Here is a 12,600-nt window from a genome sequence, read left to right as displayed (position 1 = left end):
TAATGACAGAAAAAGGGATGATGTTAATATTTATTGTCTGGTGGGAAAAAAGTGAAATTCTAAAAAACAATTGTTCAGAAGTTAATCTTTAATCTGCATTCATAAAACTAGTTCAGTTTCACTGAAACATACTATATGTTAATTATACTTTAATAAAAAAACAATTTCAGTTTTAGTCATTCATACTGGAAGGTCCTATTTTCAAAAGGGTAACAAAATCTTTCTGGACTAAAATATAACAACTCAATTTGGGGGCAGAATTAACTGATTAGACATTTGGAAAAAATGTCTAATTTTCTTTATACTAGCAGTTAAAAATACCTGTTAAAATGAAATGGCTGAATAAGATTATCTCCACATTTTCATTTTACATCAATGGTTCTAAAAGAATGATTTAAGAAAAATCTCTAACCTTAGTGAGATGAATTTTGTAAAGTTCAGTGAATTCCTTCCATGCACATTTGAAACCAGTCCAGGTTTTTTGACCTAAGTGGCCTCAGTCATGTTCAGCACCTAACGAACAAATCATCTCCTGTCTCCAATGTCATTAACAACTCTATGGATATAATGAGGAATCACTAAAAGTGAGAAGGAAGTAGGCGGCCTTCTTCCAGTAACATGTTGTGATTCTACCACAATTAAATGTCACAAAATTAATGTCTTAAAGATAACTTAACCTTGAAATGTCTTAGTTTGAAGACTGGTCAGACCCTAATGAATTACTTCTTTCAACTATTTTTCCATCACAGAGTGAAATCATACACACCTTCAATAAATCCGACAGACGAGTAAGCATGTCAGTAGTAACAGATGGGATATTGTCCACACACTGGCAATATTCAAGGATAATTCTTATCAACAGCAATACAGTTCTGTAAAAAAAGAAAGATGACCCAAGAGGAAGTCAAAACAAGATGGTTAAAATGATTCAACACATAAAAATCAATACTGACCTTGGTAACTATGAACTTAACGTGTTTTACCTATAAATGCAGCAGAGTAGGGACTAAAGTGAGGCAAGACAGATTCCTCGGGTGCAAAATGAAGGAGGCACTCATTTTCAGGGTCATGCAACTACGGGTCAGCACTGCATGGTACCAAGAATGAGTAGTACTTCCTTAAGTTTGGTGCTCTGGCACATCACTCTCTGTGTGGCATTCCTATTAAGCCTCTTCAACAAGGCAGGTATGCTGGAGCATGGAGCCTGCTTGGGATTGTCTCTCTCCCTCTCCTTCTGCCCCTCCTCCCCTAAAAAATATATAAGGCAGGTGTCCCATTCCTTGCCAAAACACTGACAAAAAGCCAGTGCTTCTGATTATATAGTAGGTGCTCAATCATAACTGTTGAATTAATGATGGAAACGTAGTCTTGATTTTCTTAGTGAGATGAAAGAGAAACTGTGGCTTCAAAGAACAATGGTATCTCCTAAAAAGTTTATTGGTAAGTCACAAAAGGTTCTCCTGAGAAAGTTGGCAGCTCATTAGCTGAACATGTCATAAATTGAAAAGAAACACTACTGGGAGGCTAAATAAGTTTGAGATTAAGGTGAATAGAGCTATTCATTATGAGAAACCCAAGTTCATCAAGATGCTCAGAAATGAATGATCCATGTAAAATAATGTTTTATAAATCTGAAGGATATCAGGAAGTAGTGATTCAAGAAAGTAAGTGTCTAGCCCTTATAACAGCTTAATTTTCACCATATATTACTCTCCATGCATACTTCTAGTGTCTGCTTTACTGGGTAGAGGTCCACTGCTTATCTTTTCTAATCGTCTCTCAGAAGATAAAATATTCTCCTCTTAGCCAGGGAGTTGTTTTTTTTGGGAGCGGTCTTTTTGCCTGAAGAGCCAGAAAGCCAGACAGCCAGAGGGTGACTAATGTCATCAAGCAAGAATAACAAGATAAAGAGTAGTTAAGGAAAGAATCATAATTATTTTTAAGATTTAAAATTGTCAATCTAAAATTTCCAATTCACATCAAGCAGGAACTAGAAGACCTATGTTTTAAATAACTGACTCAACCAATAAAGAAAAATGTGTCACTCACCCAACGACAGCATACTGTTGTCCCTCAACAATGAGAACTTCTGCTGGTTTCCTTTCTTCTGTAGCTAGAGAATAAAACAAATAACCAAGAGAGACACAGGAACAAGATGAAACAAATTATTAGAGGAAAAACTTTCAACTAGAAAAAAACCGAAGAAGATCTTAGGGCCCAATTTAGGGCCTGGTAAGGCCTGAGACTTATTCCTGAAAATAAGTATATACTGTCGGGAAGCAATTTGGCAGAGAATAAACTATACTGGGTTTGGAATCAGAGAAATGTGGATTTGAGTTCCAGTACTGTCAGTTATTGGATGCATGACCTCGTGTCAACTATTAACTTCTTTTAGTCTCAACATCTGTATCCATCAAACATGGATAACAGTATCTATCACCTCACTGCTGTTGTTAATGACAGAGATCATGACTACAAACTGCCTATCCTAGGTCTGGGTACATGGGAGGTGATCAGTAAGTAGTAAAGGAAAAAAATATTAGTCTGGAAAGGCAGAACTAGAATTTCAACTGGTTGTCATTATTATAATTCTCAGAATACAAGCTAATTCCTATATTCAGTGGAGGTTTTTTTTTTTAAGATTTTATTTATTTATTTGGTAGAGAGAGAGCACAATTAGGCAGAGAGGCAGGCAGAGGGAGAGGGAGAAGCAGGCTCTCTTCTGAGCAGAGAGCCCAAGGTGGAGCTCGATCCCAGGACCCTGGGTTCATGACATGAGCCCAAGACAGATGCTTAACAAATTCAGCCATCCAGGTGCCCCTATACATGATATGTTTTTAATTTTCAAGATTTTAATCCAGAAATTATTTTATTTTCAGCATGTGACATTTATCATTATAAAACAAAATTCAGTATGTTGAAGTAAAAATAACAGTAGACTGGATTACTGTTGTCCTGAATCAGCCAAATCAATTAGATTATCATGGGCAAGTCATCATATTTCCCTAAGCTTCAAATCCCTTTGACTTGACACTAAATATCTACTTCCTCATTTCTATCAAGGCAAGAAATTCAGTGTGATACAATTTCTAAACATAACTCATTCTGTATGTCAGATTAAATTTTTGAGGACAGGGATTGTGTCTCAATCAATTCTCCATATCACAGAGAGAACTGCCAGAGCATAGTAGTATAGAGGGTCCTAAAGTCAGTCAGCCTGAATCTGGAGCCCATGTCTACCACTTCCTAGCTCTGTAACCTTGCGCAAATTGTCTAATCTGTTTGTGTCTCAGTTTCTGTATTTTTTAGATGGGAATACTAATGGTATCTAGTTCATGAACCTGCAAATGGGATAACAATGTAAAGTGCTTAGAACAAACTGTCCATCATCAAGTAAGTATCCAATTAATATTAATTGCTACCCATTAACCTTCATTTCCCCATGCCTAGCCAAAAAGCTAGTAACTCATTAATGGGTGGTGGATGAATGAATAATAACCAAGAATCCTTAACTTGGTAAGAACTAGTAAAATGTTGATGGACTTCTAATAGCATGTACATTCTTCTCGTTCAGAGGGAAAAAAGACTGGGACTGAAGTAGTGTGTATAAAAGAAACCTCTTATTGTCAGCATCCTCCAAAGAGAAAGTGCAAATAAATAGTTCACTTCACACACACACACACACACACACACACACACACACACACAGTTAATTCAATCACTCTATATTTATCATTTTAATCCAAAAACTGTTATGTTTGTATGACCGTGGATTTTAAGACTTTGAACTGTTCAAGGACAGAAAACATGTTATAGATATCTAGCAGAGCACCTCACAAAGTGGGAAGTCATCAACTGTAACCTGAAAGAGTAAATGAGAACTAAATCTTATAATTTTAAACTTGTGATTTAAAATAATTGGTTTTATTTTTATTTCAATCTTTGCTACTTGAATATTTTTGTTTTGCTAATATATAATCAATTAAAGGATTGCAACCACCACCCAACACTGTCACCTACTAAAAAATAGTTACAAGGCAACAGAAATCTACTTAATTCATTCAATTCTTCTCTCTGCCCTATATGAATTACTCTATTTTACACCTGTCCTTAATCCCTCTACTCTTGTCACCATTGTTAGAAGAGATAGCCTTTCACCTCAACTCTGGACTTAATTCCAGGGGCCCTGCCTCACAATTAGTCCATGTCACTCCTCTTTAATCTTCTTCCTCTTTTTGTTAAACGTAAAAACATAATTCAGTTTCTCCTACCTTAAAACTCTTAATTCCTTGAGTGGATTAAAGTAATAATCTAATTATTCTCTTAGGTCTCTAGAGCTACTTCATCACCTACTCCTCCTTCACAACCAAACCTGTCAAAAAAGGAGGCTACATTTAACAGTCCTCATCTTTCAAGTTACTTAGTATTGACTACAATATGACTCTGTCACTCTACTGGATTACTAAAATTACAAATGATCTCCTACGTGTCAAACTAGTGGTCACTATTTGTATTTTACTTAGTCTTTCTCTTGTAGTGCAGTTGCATTTTCTGTAAATGTGAAATACACAATTTAAAAATATTTCTATGTAAAAATATTAAACTTTTATTAAATGTACAAAATTTGAAAATGCATCTGCCTCCTCCATTAAAAATATTTGATAATTGCGGAGCCTGGGTGGCTCAGTCAGTAGAACTTGAGACTCTTCATCTCAGGGTCATGAGTTCAAGCCCCATGTTGGGCATGGAGTCTACCTAAAATTAAAAAAATAACTTTCAAAAAATTATTTGACAATTTTATAATTTCAAATCTGGTATTACAGGATAAGATGTATATAAGTTTACATTATTATCACATGACAGCTCCAATTTAACTGGCATACAAAAGTATCTTCCAGCCATTGCATTTCTTTCACATGAAACCCAAGACATATTTGATACCAATAACAATTCTCTTCTTGAAATCAATTTTTTTTACTTCCATATTCTTCTGGATTTCCTCCTACCTCACTGGCCCTTCCAAGTCTCCTTTATAGTTTTCTTTTTCTAGAGTTCTTTACATTTTGGTTTTCTCTATCCTATCACTACTGTATTACTTGTGATTGCTAATCGACATTTTTTTCATTAGACTTAGCCCTTTTTAAAAAAAAAGATTTTTTATTTATTTATCTGACAGAGAGCGTACAAGCAGGTGGGATAGCAGATAGAAGGAGAGGGAGCAGCAGGTCCCCCACCAAGCAAGGAGCTTGAACCCAGGACCCCAGGATCACAACACGAACCAAAGGCAGTCGCTTAACCAACTGAGCCACCCAGGCACCCCTAGACTCAGCCCCCTTTTCAAGGTGTATTATAACTGTTATCTGTCTCAATATCTGACACACAGTAGAATCTTACTAGTGTTCAGTGAATGAATACGTGTCTTTAAACAACATGGTATAGTAAACAAAGCCATAAAGTTATATAAAACTGGTTTCAAATCTCAGCTCATCATTTGTATAAAATTCCTTAATCCCTAGAAGCCTTATGCCTCCTCACTGCTAAATAAGGCTAACAATAGCATTTTCATCATAAATTGTTGTGTAGATAAACTGGAATAATGCATATAAAAGCATCTGGCCCAGTGTATGGCATATGGTTAACATTCAATAAATACCTGAAATTATTATTACAAATTACCACAGATAACTTTTCCAGTCAATTACTAAGCTGGCATTATTAGTTCTAGGCTTTTCAAGAGGCATTGTTAATTAAAGAAATGTTAAACATTCCTATAAAATGAATAAACAATATAAAATCAGAAGAAAGTATGTGAAAGAATACACATACCCCCTGACTTTTTTTCAGGTAAAGCAATCTTTCCATCTGATATAGAATCAACAAGATCCTGAAATTCTGCAGGAACATCAGCTTGCTTCCAGCGCTCATTGTCTAAGAGGAGGCTATTCAAAAGGGAGGGGGAAAAAATGGAAGATAAACTTCAACAATATTTCAACACCATCTTCTTTGGTTGAAAAGAAAAAGAAGAGCTGAGTGAGTACATAAGACTTTCCTGTCATATCTTTTAGTAATAATAAAGACACTACATGTTTCTTAGTTAAATTCATGTAAAGCTCACGAAGTACAAGACACTGACTTTTTACACAGTAATGGCCAGTAGCTGGTGTTAAAGTACTGAGATTTTTAAAATAAATGTACACCTTAATAAACTGAAATCCTTCATAATATCATAATCATTCGGTATGAGTATTTTCAGAAACCATTTTTCTTTTTTTATATTTCTTAGGCTAACCAAGAAGAGTAGTGAAACACAATTAACCTCGCACTGAGTGAGAAAGGACAAGTCAATCTATTGAGGATCTTTCTGATAAGCACTTTTATGAAAATAAAGATTCTAATTCCACTTTGAAAAGTCAAGAATAGTATCGTAGCCAATGAGGTTTATCCGAGGCGCAATTATTGCTAATTGAAAAGTCAAGAATCTGTCTTTAATGAAAAAAAGTTTTTCAGGGGTTCTGGTGAGCTAATCAATTAAATATAATCATGACTTGTAAAGAAAAGGGAAAAAAAACTGAAGAACAGACTGAACATGGTAATGATACCTGAGCTTAGTTTTTCTCTCTTCGTGAAACCTGTTTACAAATTTATTAGCTTGGCTCTGAAGTGCTCCAAGTAATGACATACTTTTTCTTCCACAGATCTGTTCAGTATCTAAAATGAATGTTTCCATTAATCTAGAAAGTGTTATGAATTCCGTGGAATTTAGCTTCTCAAGAAAACCATCCTAAATTTTAAAGATAACAAAAATCGTGACAATTAGATATAACACCAAATACAAATAAACTATAAAACCAAACTAGTTTAACATGTTAATTATATTATTTTAATAATGTTAATTCATCATTACCTTAAAATCATTTTTAATGAAGTTTCTCAATACTTCAGTCTCAGAAATTGAAAATAAAGAGCTTAAATGTCTAAATTTTACACTGACCCTTTTATAATACAGTAGCTCAAATAAATTCAGGTCATACTATAAAATTTTCACAATACTGGATTTCAACTATTTTTATTAATATGGCAGCTAGTTATATACACATATATATGTACATATATAAAGTTGCATATTAATTTCAAGTTAATTATCAAGGCATTAAATCTCAAAATTATTCTTTTAATCTTTTTTTTTTAAGACTAATAAATCCTATTTCTTTTATTTGGATTATTTTATACTTCAACATCTTCTTAATAGGCCACATCAGTACCATTAACCTTATTATTAAAAATATAATATGCATTAAGGGGAACACAGGGACATAAGCAAGGATATGATTCTAGATCTCCAAAATAATAGATATAAAATATCTAAAGCTCTATCAAACACTAACCTTTGCTCTTGACATGAGAAATTTGACAGCTCGGTCATGACATATATCTGAAGCACTATACAATAACTCCTGGATATTATTTGCCAGTTTTTCTAGCTCTAAATCAGTTAATTTCATTTCTTCATTGACCCTGAAATGATAAAGAGATTAAGTCAGGGAAAATTGTGAGTATACTTCCTTGATGGGTAACATACCAATAAAAAACAAAAAGCTGTAAAATTCACATCTGATAAAAAATTCTGTGATGTAGCAAACACTTTTTGTTTGTGTGGTGAAGCATTAGTTAAACAAGCTCAGATAATACAAATATTTTACCCTAATCTTGTATAAAAATAATTTTCTGAGGTCTGCGGGTTGTTCAGTTGTTAAGCATCTGCTTTTGGCTCTGGTCATGATCCAGGGTCCTGGGATTGAGCCCCGCATCAGGCTCCCTACTCCACAGGAAGCCTGCTTCTTCCTCTCCCACTCCTCCTACTTGTGTTACCTCTCTCGCTCTGTCAAATAAATAAATAAATAATATTTTAAAAAGATAAGAAAAGAACTTTCTCCCTCTCACGTAGTATTTTCTGTAGTTTATTTCAGACTCTGATTGGAAAACTGCTAAAACTGCAAACACCAAAAAGTTTTGCAGTTTTCAGACTGCAAAAACTACAAGGCCAAAACAAACAAACAAACAAAAACTTCCAGTTAGGTACAAGGTGGCAGCTGTGGCACATTGTGCACAGGTGCCTAGGATAACACACCGGGAAGAAAGGAGAAGGAAGGGATGTTATTTCATGACAAATAGGCACTCTTTTTTTTTCTTACTTAGAGTTATGAATGGTAGTTAATATTTAGTTCAACTAAGCTAATATTTCCTAAGCATTTATTGTGTTTAAGTGCTAAGTACTGGAGGGAACACAATAGACTACTGTCCTCAAGGAACAGTTCTATGGGAACTGGTATCAAAATAGCACTGGACTCTTCATATAGAAGTAAATGTGAGTCCGGAAAGATAATCATATGGAAAAATAGAAAAGATACTCATGCTACTATACACAAAAATCAATTCCAGATGGCTTGTAGATCTAAATGTGATGAGGGTAGCAACGAAGCTTCTAGAAGATAAATAAGAAAATATCATCAAAGCCTTAGGGCACAGAAAGATTTCTTAAACAGGACAAAGAAAAAAAAAAGCACAAACCATAAAGGAAAAGAATGAATGATAGGATTATGTTAAAATTGGGAACTTCCATTCATCAAAGACCCAATAAGAGTAGGAGAAGATATTTATAATCTGGAAAACCAACAACAGGCTTATGTTGAGACTATATAAAGAATCAATAAATCAATAAGAAATAAAATGCAAACCAGTAGACAAGTGGGCAAAGAACTTGAATAGGCTCTTCACAGAAGAGGTTATCCAAACAGCCAATGAATATATGAAAAGAGATCTCTTTCTAATCACCAGGGAAATAAAAACTCAAACTAATATACCTGTAACATACCCACCAGAATGGCTAATGTATAAAAGATTGACAATACCAAGACTGAATGAAGATGGGGAGAAGAGAAACTCACATTGCTGATGGGATTGTAAATGAGTACAACCCCTTTGGGAAATTGTTTGTCATTAGCTAAATTGACCATTCACATACCTTATTTATTCTTAGCTACATATTCAACAGAAATGCTTATAACCTGTGCACCAAAGACACTTACAAGAATGTTCACAACAATCAAAATGGAAATAACCCAAACTTAGTTTACAGTATACAGTTACACTGTGGTATAGTCTGAAAGTGGAATATTTTATACACAAAAATAAACTACTTCTATATGCAACAACTTAGAATATTATCACAAACATAGTACTGAGTGAAAGAAAATTGAAACAGAACATGATTCCATTTATGGTTTCATTTATATAAAGTTTAAAAAATAAGAAAAACCAACTGTTTTCATAGTTTCCTTTGGGAAAGAGTAAAAATGTAGTCACAAAAGGGGCTTCTAGAGAGCTGGGAATGTTCTATTTCTTAATGTGGATGATGATTACACCTGTGTATTCACGTTGTGGTAACTGAGGTGAGCACATACAACTGATGTATTGGTCTCTATGTGCATTATACTCCAATTAAAAAGTCAAAACAAAAAAGTAAAGAGGGTACCAGCTCTTTGTCCTCTCCATCCTGCTACTAGGGATGCAGATTTGATGATAAAAGCAGACACAGCCTCTTTAAACAGACATGGAAGCTACAAAATGAGGATGGCAGAGCTACCTTCTTCATTGTGGACCTCCTACCTCTGAAGTGTTACGTGAGAGAAACAAAATTCTACACTGTTTAAGCTATAGAGGTTCCTATACCTTTTGTGATAGTTTAGACTGCACCTTACCCAGTAAATGTGAAATATTAGCCTGAACAGAGAAAAACTATTTGTATTAATATCAGGGTTTTCTTTTTAGTGGGGACAGGAGGTATTACAGCTGATTTTATGGTATAACTGCAACCTATATAAGCTCCTGGGACATAAGCTGATTTCTATAAAAATGAAAAAACTACATACTGAATTCCTATGCTTAACAATAACTAAATCCAAACTATGTACCCATGTTCTTGGATCAGAAAGATTTTATTGGCTTTGCTTTGTTTTATTCTATACAGGAGATGATTGGGACAACTGGTGAACTCTGAATGGGATCTATGGATTAGACAGTAATAATATATCAATGTTTTGGGGTTTTGTTTTTTTTTTAAGATTCATTTATTTGAGAGAGAGAGTGCACAAGCAGTAGGGAGGGGTAGAAGGAGAAACTGACTCCCCACTAAGCAGGAAGTCCATGGGGCTTGATCCCAGGACCCTGGGATCATGACCTGAGCCAAATGCAGATGCTTAACTGACTGAACCACCCAGGCACCACGATACAATGTTTTCTTGATTCTAATTGGTGTACTATAGTTATTTTAGGAGAGTATTCTTGTTCTTGTATTTTAGGAAATATACACTGAAGAATATGGAGATAATGGGACTTCATGTCTGCAACCTTTTGCCAAATGATTCATAAAAAAAGTATTAACATGAGAGATAAAGAAAGAGAGAAGGGAGCAAGAAAGAGAAAGGAGGAAGGGAGAGAGAAGGCAATGTGGTAAACTATTAAGAAATGAGGAATCAAGGTGAGGGATATACGACTTTTTTGTACAATGTGGCAAGTTTTCTGTAAATTTGAAATTATTTCAAAATAAGACATTTTAAAAAGTCATGTTTGAAAGCGAAAATGAACTTCTGGGACTTCATCAAGATCAAAAGCTTCTGCACAGCAAAGGAAACAGTCAACAAAACAAAGAGGCAACCCACGGAATGGGAGAAGATATTTGCAAATGACAGTATAGACAAAAGGTTGATATCCAGGATCTATAAAGAACTCCTCAAACTCAACACACACAAAACAGATAATCATATCAAAAAATGGGCAGAAGATATGAACAAACACTTCTCCAATGAAGACATACAAATGGCTATCAGACACATGAAAAAATGTTCATCATCACTAGCCATCAGGGAGATTCAAATTAAAACCCCATTGAGATACCACCTTACACCAGTTAGAATGGCCAAAATTAGCAAGACAGGAAACAACATGTGTTGGAGAGGATGTGGAGAAATGGGAACCCTCTTACACTGTTGGTGGGAATGCAAGTTGGTGCAGCCACTCTGGAGAACAGTGTGGAGATTCCACAAGAAATTAAACAGTGTGGAGACTCCTCAAGAAATTAAAAATAGAGCTTCCCTATGACCCAGCAATTGCACTACTGGGCATTTACCCCAAAGATACAGATGTAGTGAAAAGAAGGGCCATCTGTACCCCAATGTTTATAGCAGCAATGGCCATGGTCACCAAACTGTGAAAAGAACCAAGATGCCCTTCGACAGATAAATGGATAAGGAAGATGTGGTCCATATACATGATGGAGTATGTATAATGCCTCCATCAGAAAGGATGCCTCCATCAGAAAGGATGAATACCCAACTTTTGTAGCAAATGGACGGGACTGGAGGAGATTATGCTGAGTGAAATAAGTCAAGCAGAGAGAGTCCCTATCATATGGTTTCACTTATTTGTGGAGCATAACAAATAACATGGAGGACATGGGGAGATGGAGAGGAGAAGGGAGTTGAGGGAAATTGGAAGGGGAGATGAACCATGAGAGGCTATGGACACTGAAAAACAACCTGCGGGTTTTGAAGGGGCAGGGGGTGGGAGGTTGGGGAAACCAGGTGGTGGGTAATAGGGAGGGCACGTGTTGCATGGAGCACTGGGTGTGATGCAAAAACAATGAATACTGTTACGCTGAAAAGAAATTAAAAAATAAATATGTATAAAAAAATAAAAAATAAAAAGTCATGTTTGAAAAGACGGTGCGATTCACTTGGAAATTCACAACTGACCAAAAAACCTGTAAATCCAACTTCACTATCTACAAAATACAAAGGTATCATAGTAGAAGAAAGAAAAATAAACAAGGTAATGCTGACCTGATTTCCAGAACAAGTTCTGCCCCTAGTAGTTTAAAAAAGTTGACTAAACTCTCTGAAATAAGCATTTAATTAAATGGTTCCTTTCCAGTCTTAAAATTCTGCAATTCTCAATGACTTCCAATGCTCACCTCCTTATATTCCATACATTTTCAAAGATATGTTTCATAAAATTAATTCATTTTTGTTAAATTCCAGTACCAAAGTTCATATGGTAAAATAAACTGAATAAACAATCTTTCTGAAATCATTAAGAAGATGACTCAAAATCTTGCAAGGTTGGCAGCAGTCACCATACTCACATAATATCCACACCTCCTGGAGTAGCAGATGATGATGTCTGCTCTTTGCTGGATGAAGAATCAGTAGTACATTCTGGTTCAGATACCGAATCACTGCTGCAGGGCTCACTATTTGGAGATGCATTTCTTTGAGAGGTAGTGTCGATTGCTATAGGTGTTAATTCATTCTCATTGAACGCATCACTTATAAACATGCCTTCATGGATTAAATAAGCCACCTCTGTGTCCAGTGAATTGTCTTTTGTAGAATTCTTCTGTTGTGAAATCTCCTCCAATTCTCTGGTCCTTCGGTTTTTGTCAAGAACTGTGAGAACAACACTGTGAATGATATTTAACGTTGCCTATAAGAAAACAGGATACATTTTTAAAGGACTTAAAGTAACATGTACCTAAAGCTCCCA

At 35.2% G+C, this 12,600-nt stretch overlaps 1 protein-coding gene across 6 annotated transcripts in view; it reads right to left on the bottom strand.

The window, feature by feature from the left end:
- The window catches only part of VPS54 (VPS54 subunit of GARP complex), a 104,275-nt gene that overhangs the window by 27,377 nt on the left and 64,298 nt on the right, over positions 1–12,600 (bottom strand). For 5 of the 6 annotated variants that reach the window (XM_045978748.1, XM_045978751.1, XM_045978749.1 and 2 more), the window contains 6 exons: positions 12,200–12,540; positions 7,386–7,515; positions 6,600–6,781; positions 5,827–5,939; positions 2,050–2,113; positions 767–872 (listed from right to left, as the gene is read on the bottom strand). In XM_045978748.1, the coding sequence (XP_045834704.1) occupies positions 767–872; positions 2,050–2,113; positions 5,827–5,939; positions 6,600–6,781; positions 7,386–7,515; positions 12,200–12,540 (936 nt within the window). Of the gene's footprint in view, positions 1–412; positions 514–766; positions 873–2,049; positions 2,114–5,826; positions 5,940–6,599; positions 6,782–7,385; positions 7,516–12,199; positions 12,541–12,600 lie in introns of all 6 variants that reach the window. The other variant, XR_006815032.1, reaches the window with a different exon arrangement.

This window comes from Meles meles, chromosome 15 (assembly GCF_922984935.1).
Source record: "Meles meles chromosome 15, mMelMel3.1 paternal haplotype, whole genome shotgun sequence".
Lineage (NCBI taxonomy): Eukaryota > Metazoa > Chordata > Mammalia > Carnivora > Mustelidae > Meles > Meles meles.
This window is presented reverse-complemented; position numbering and strand designations above follow the sequence as displayed.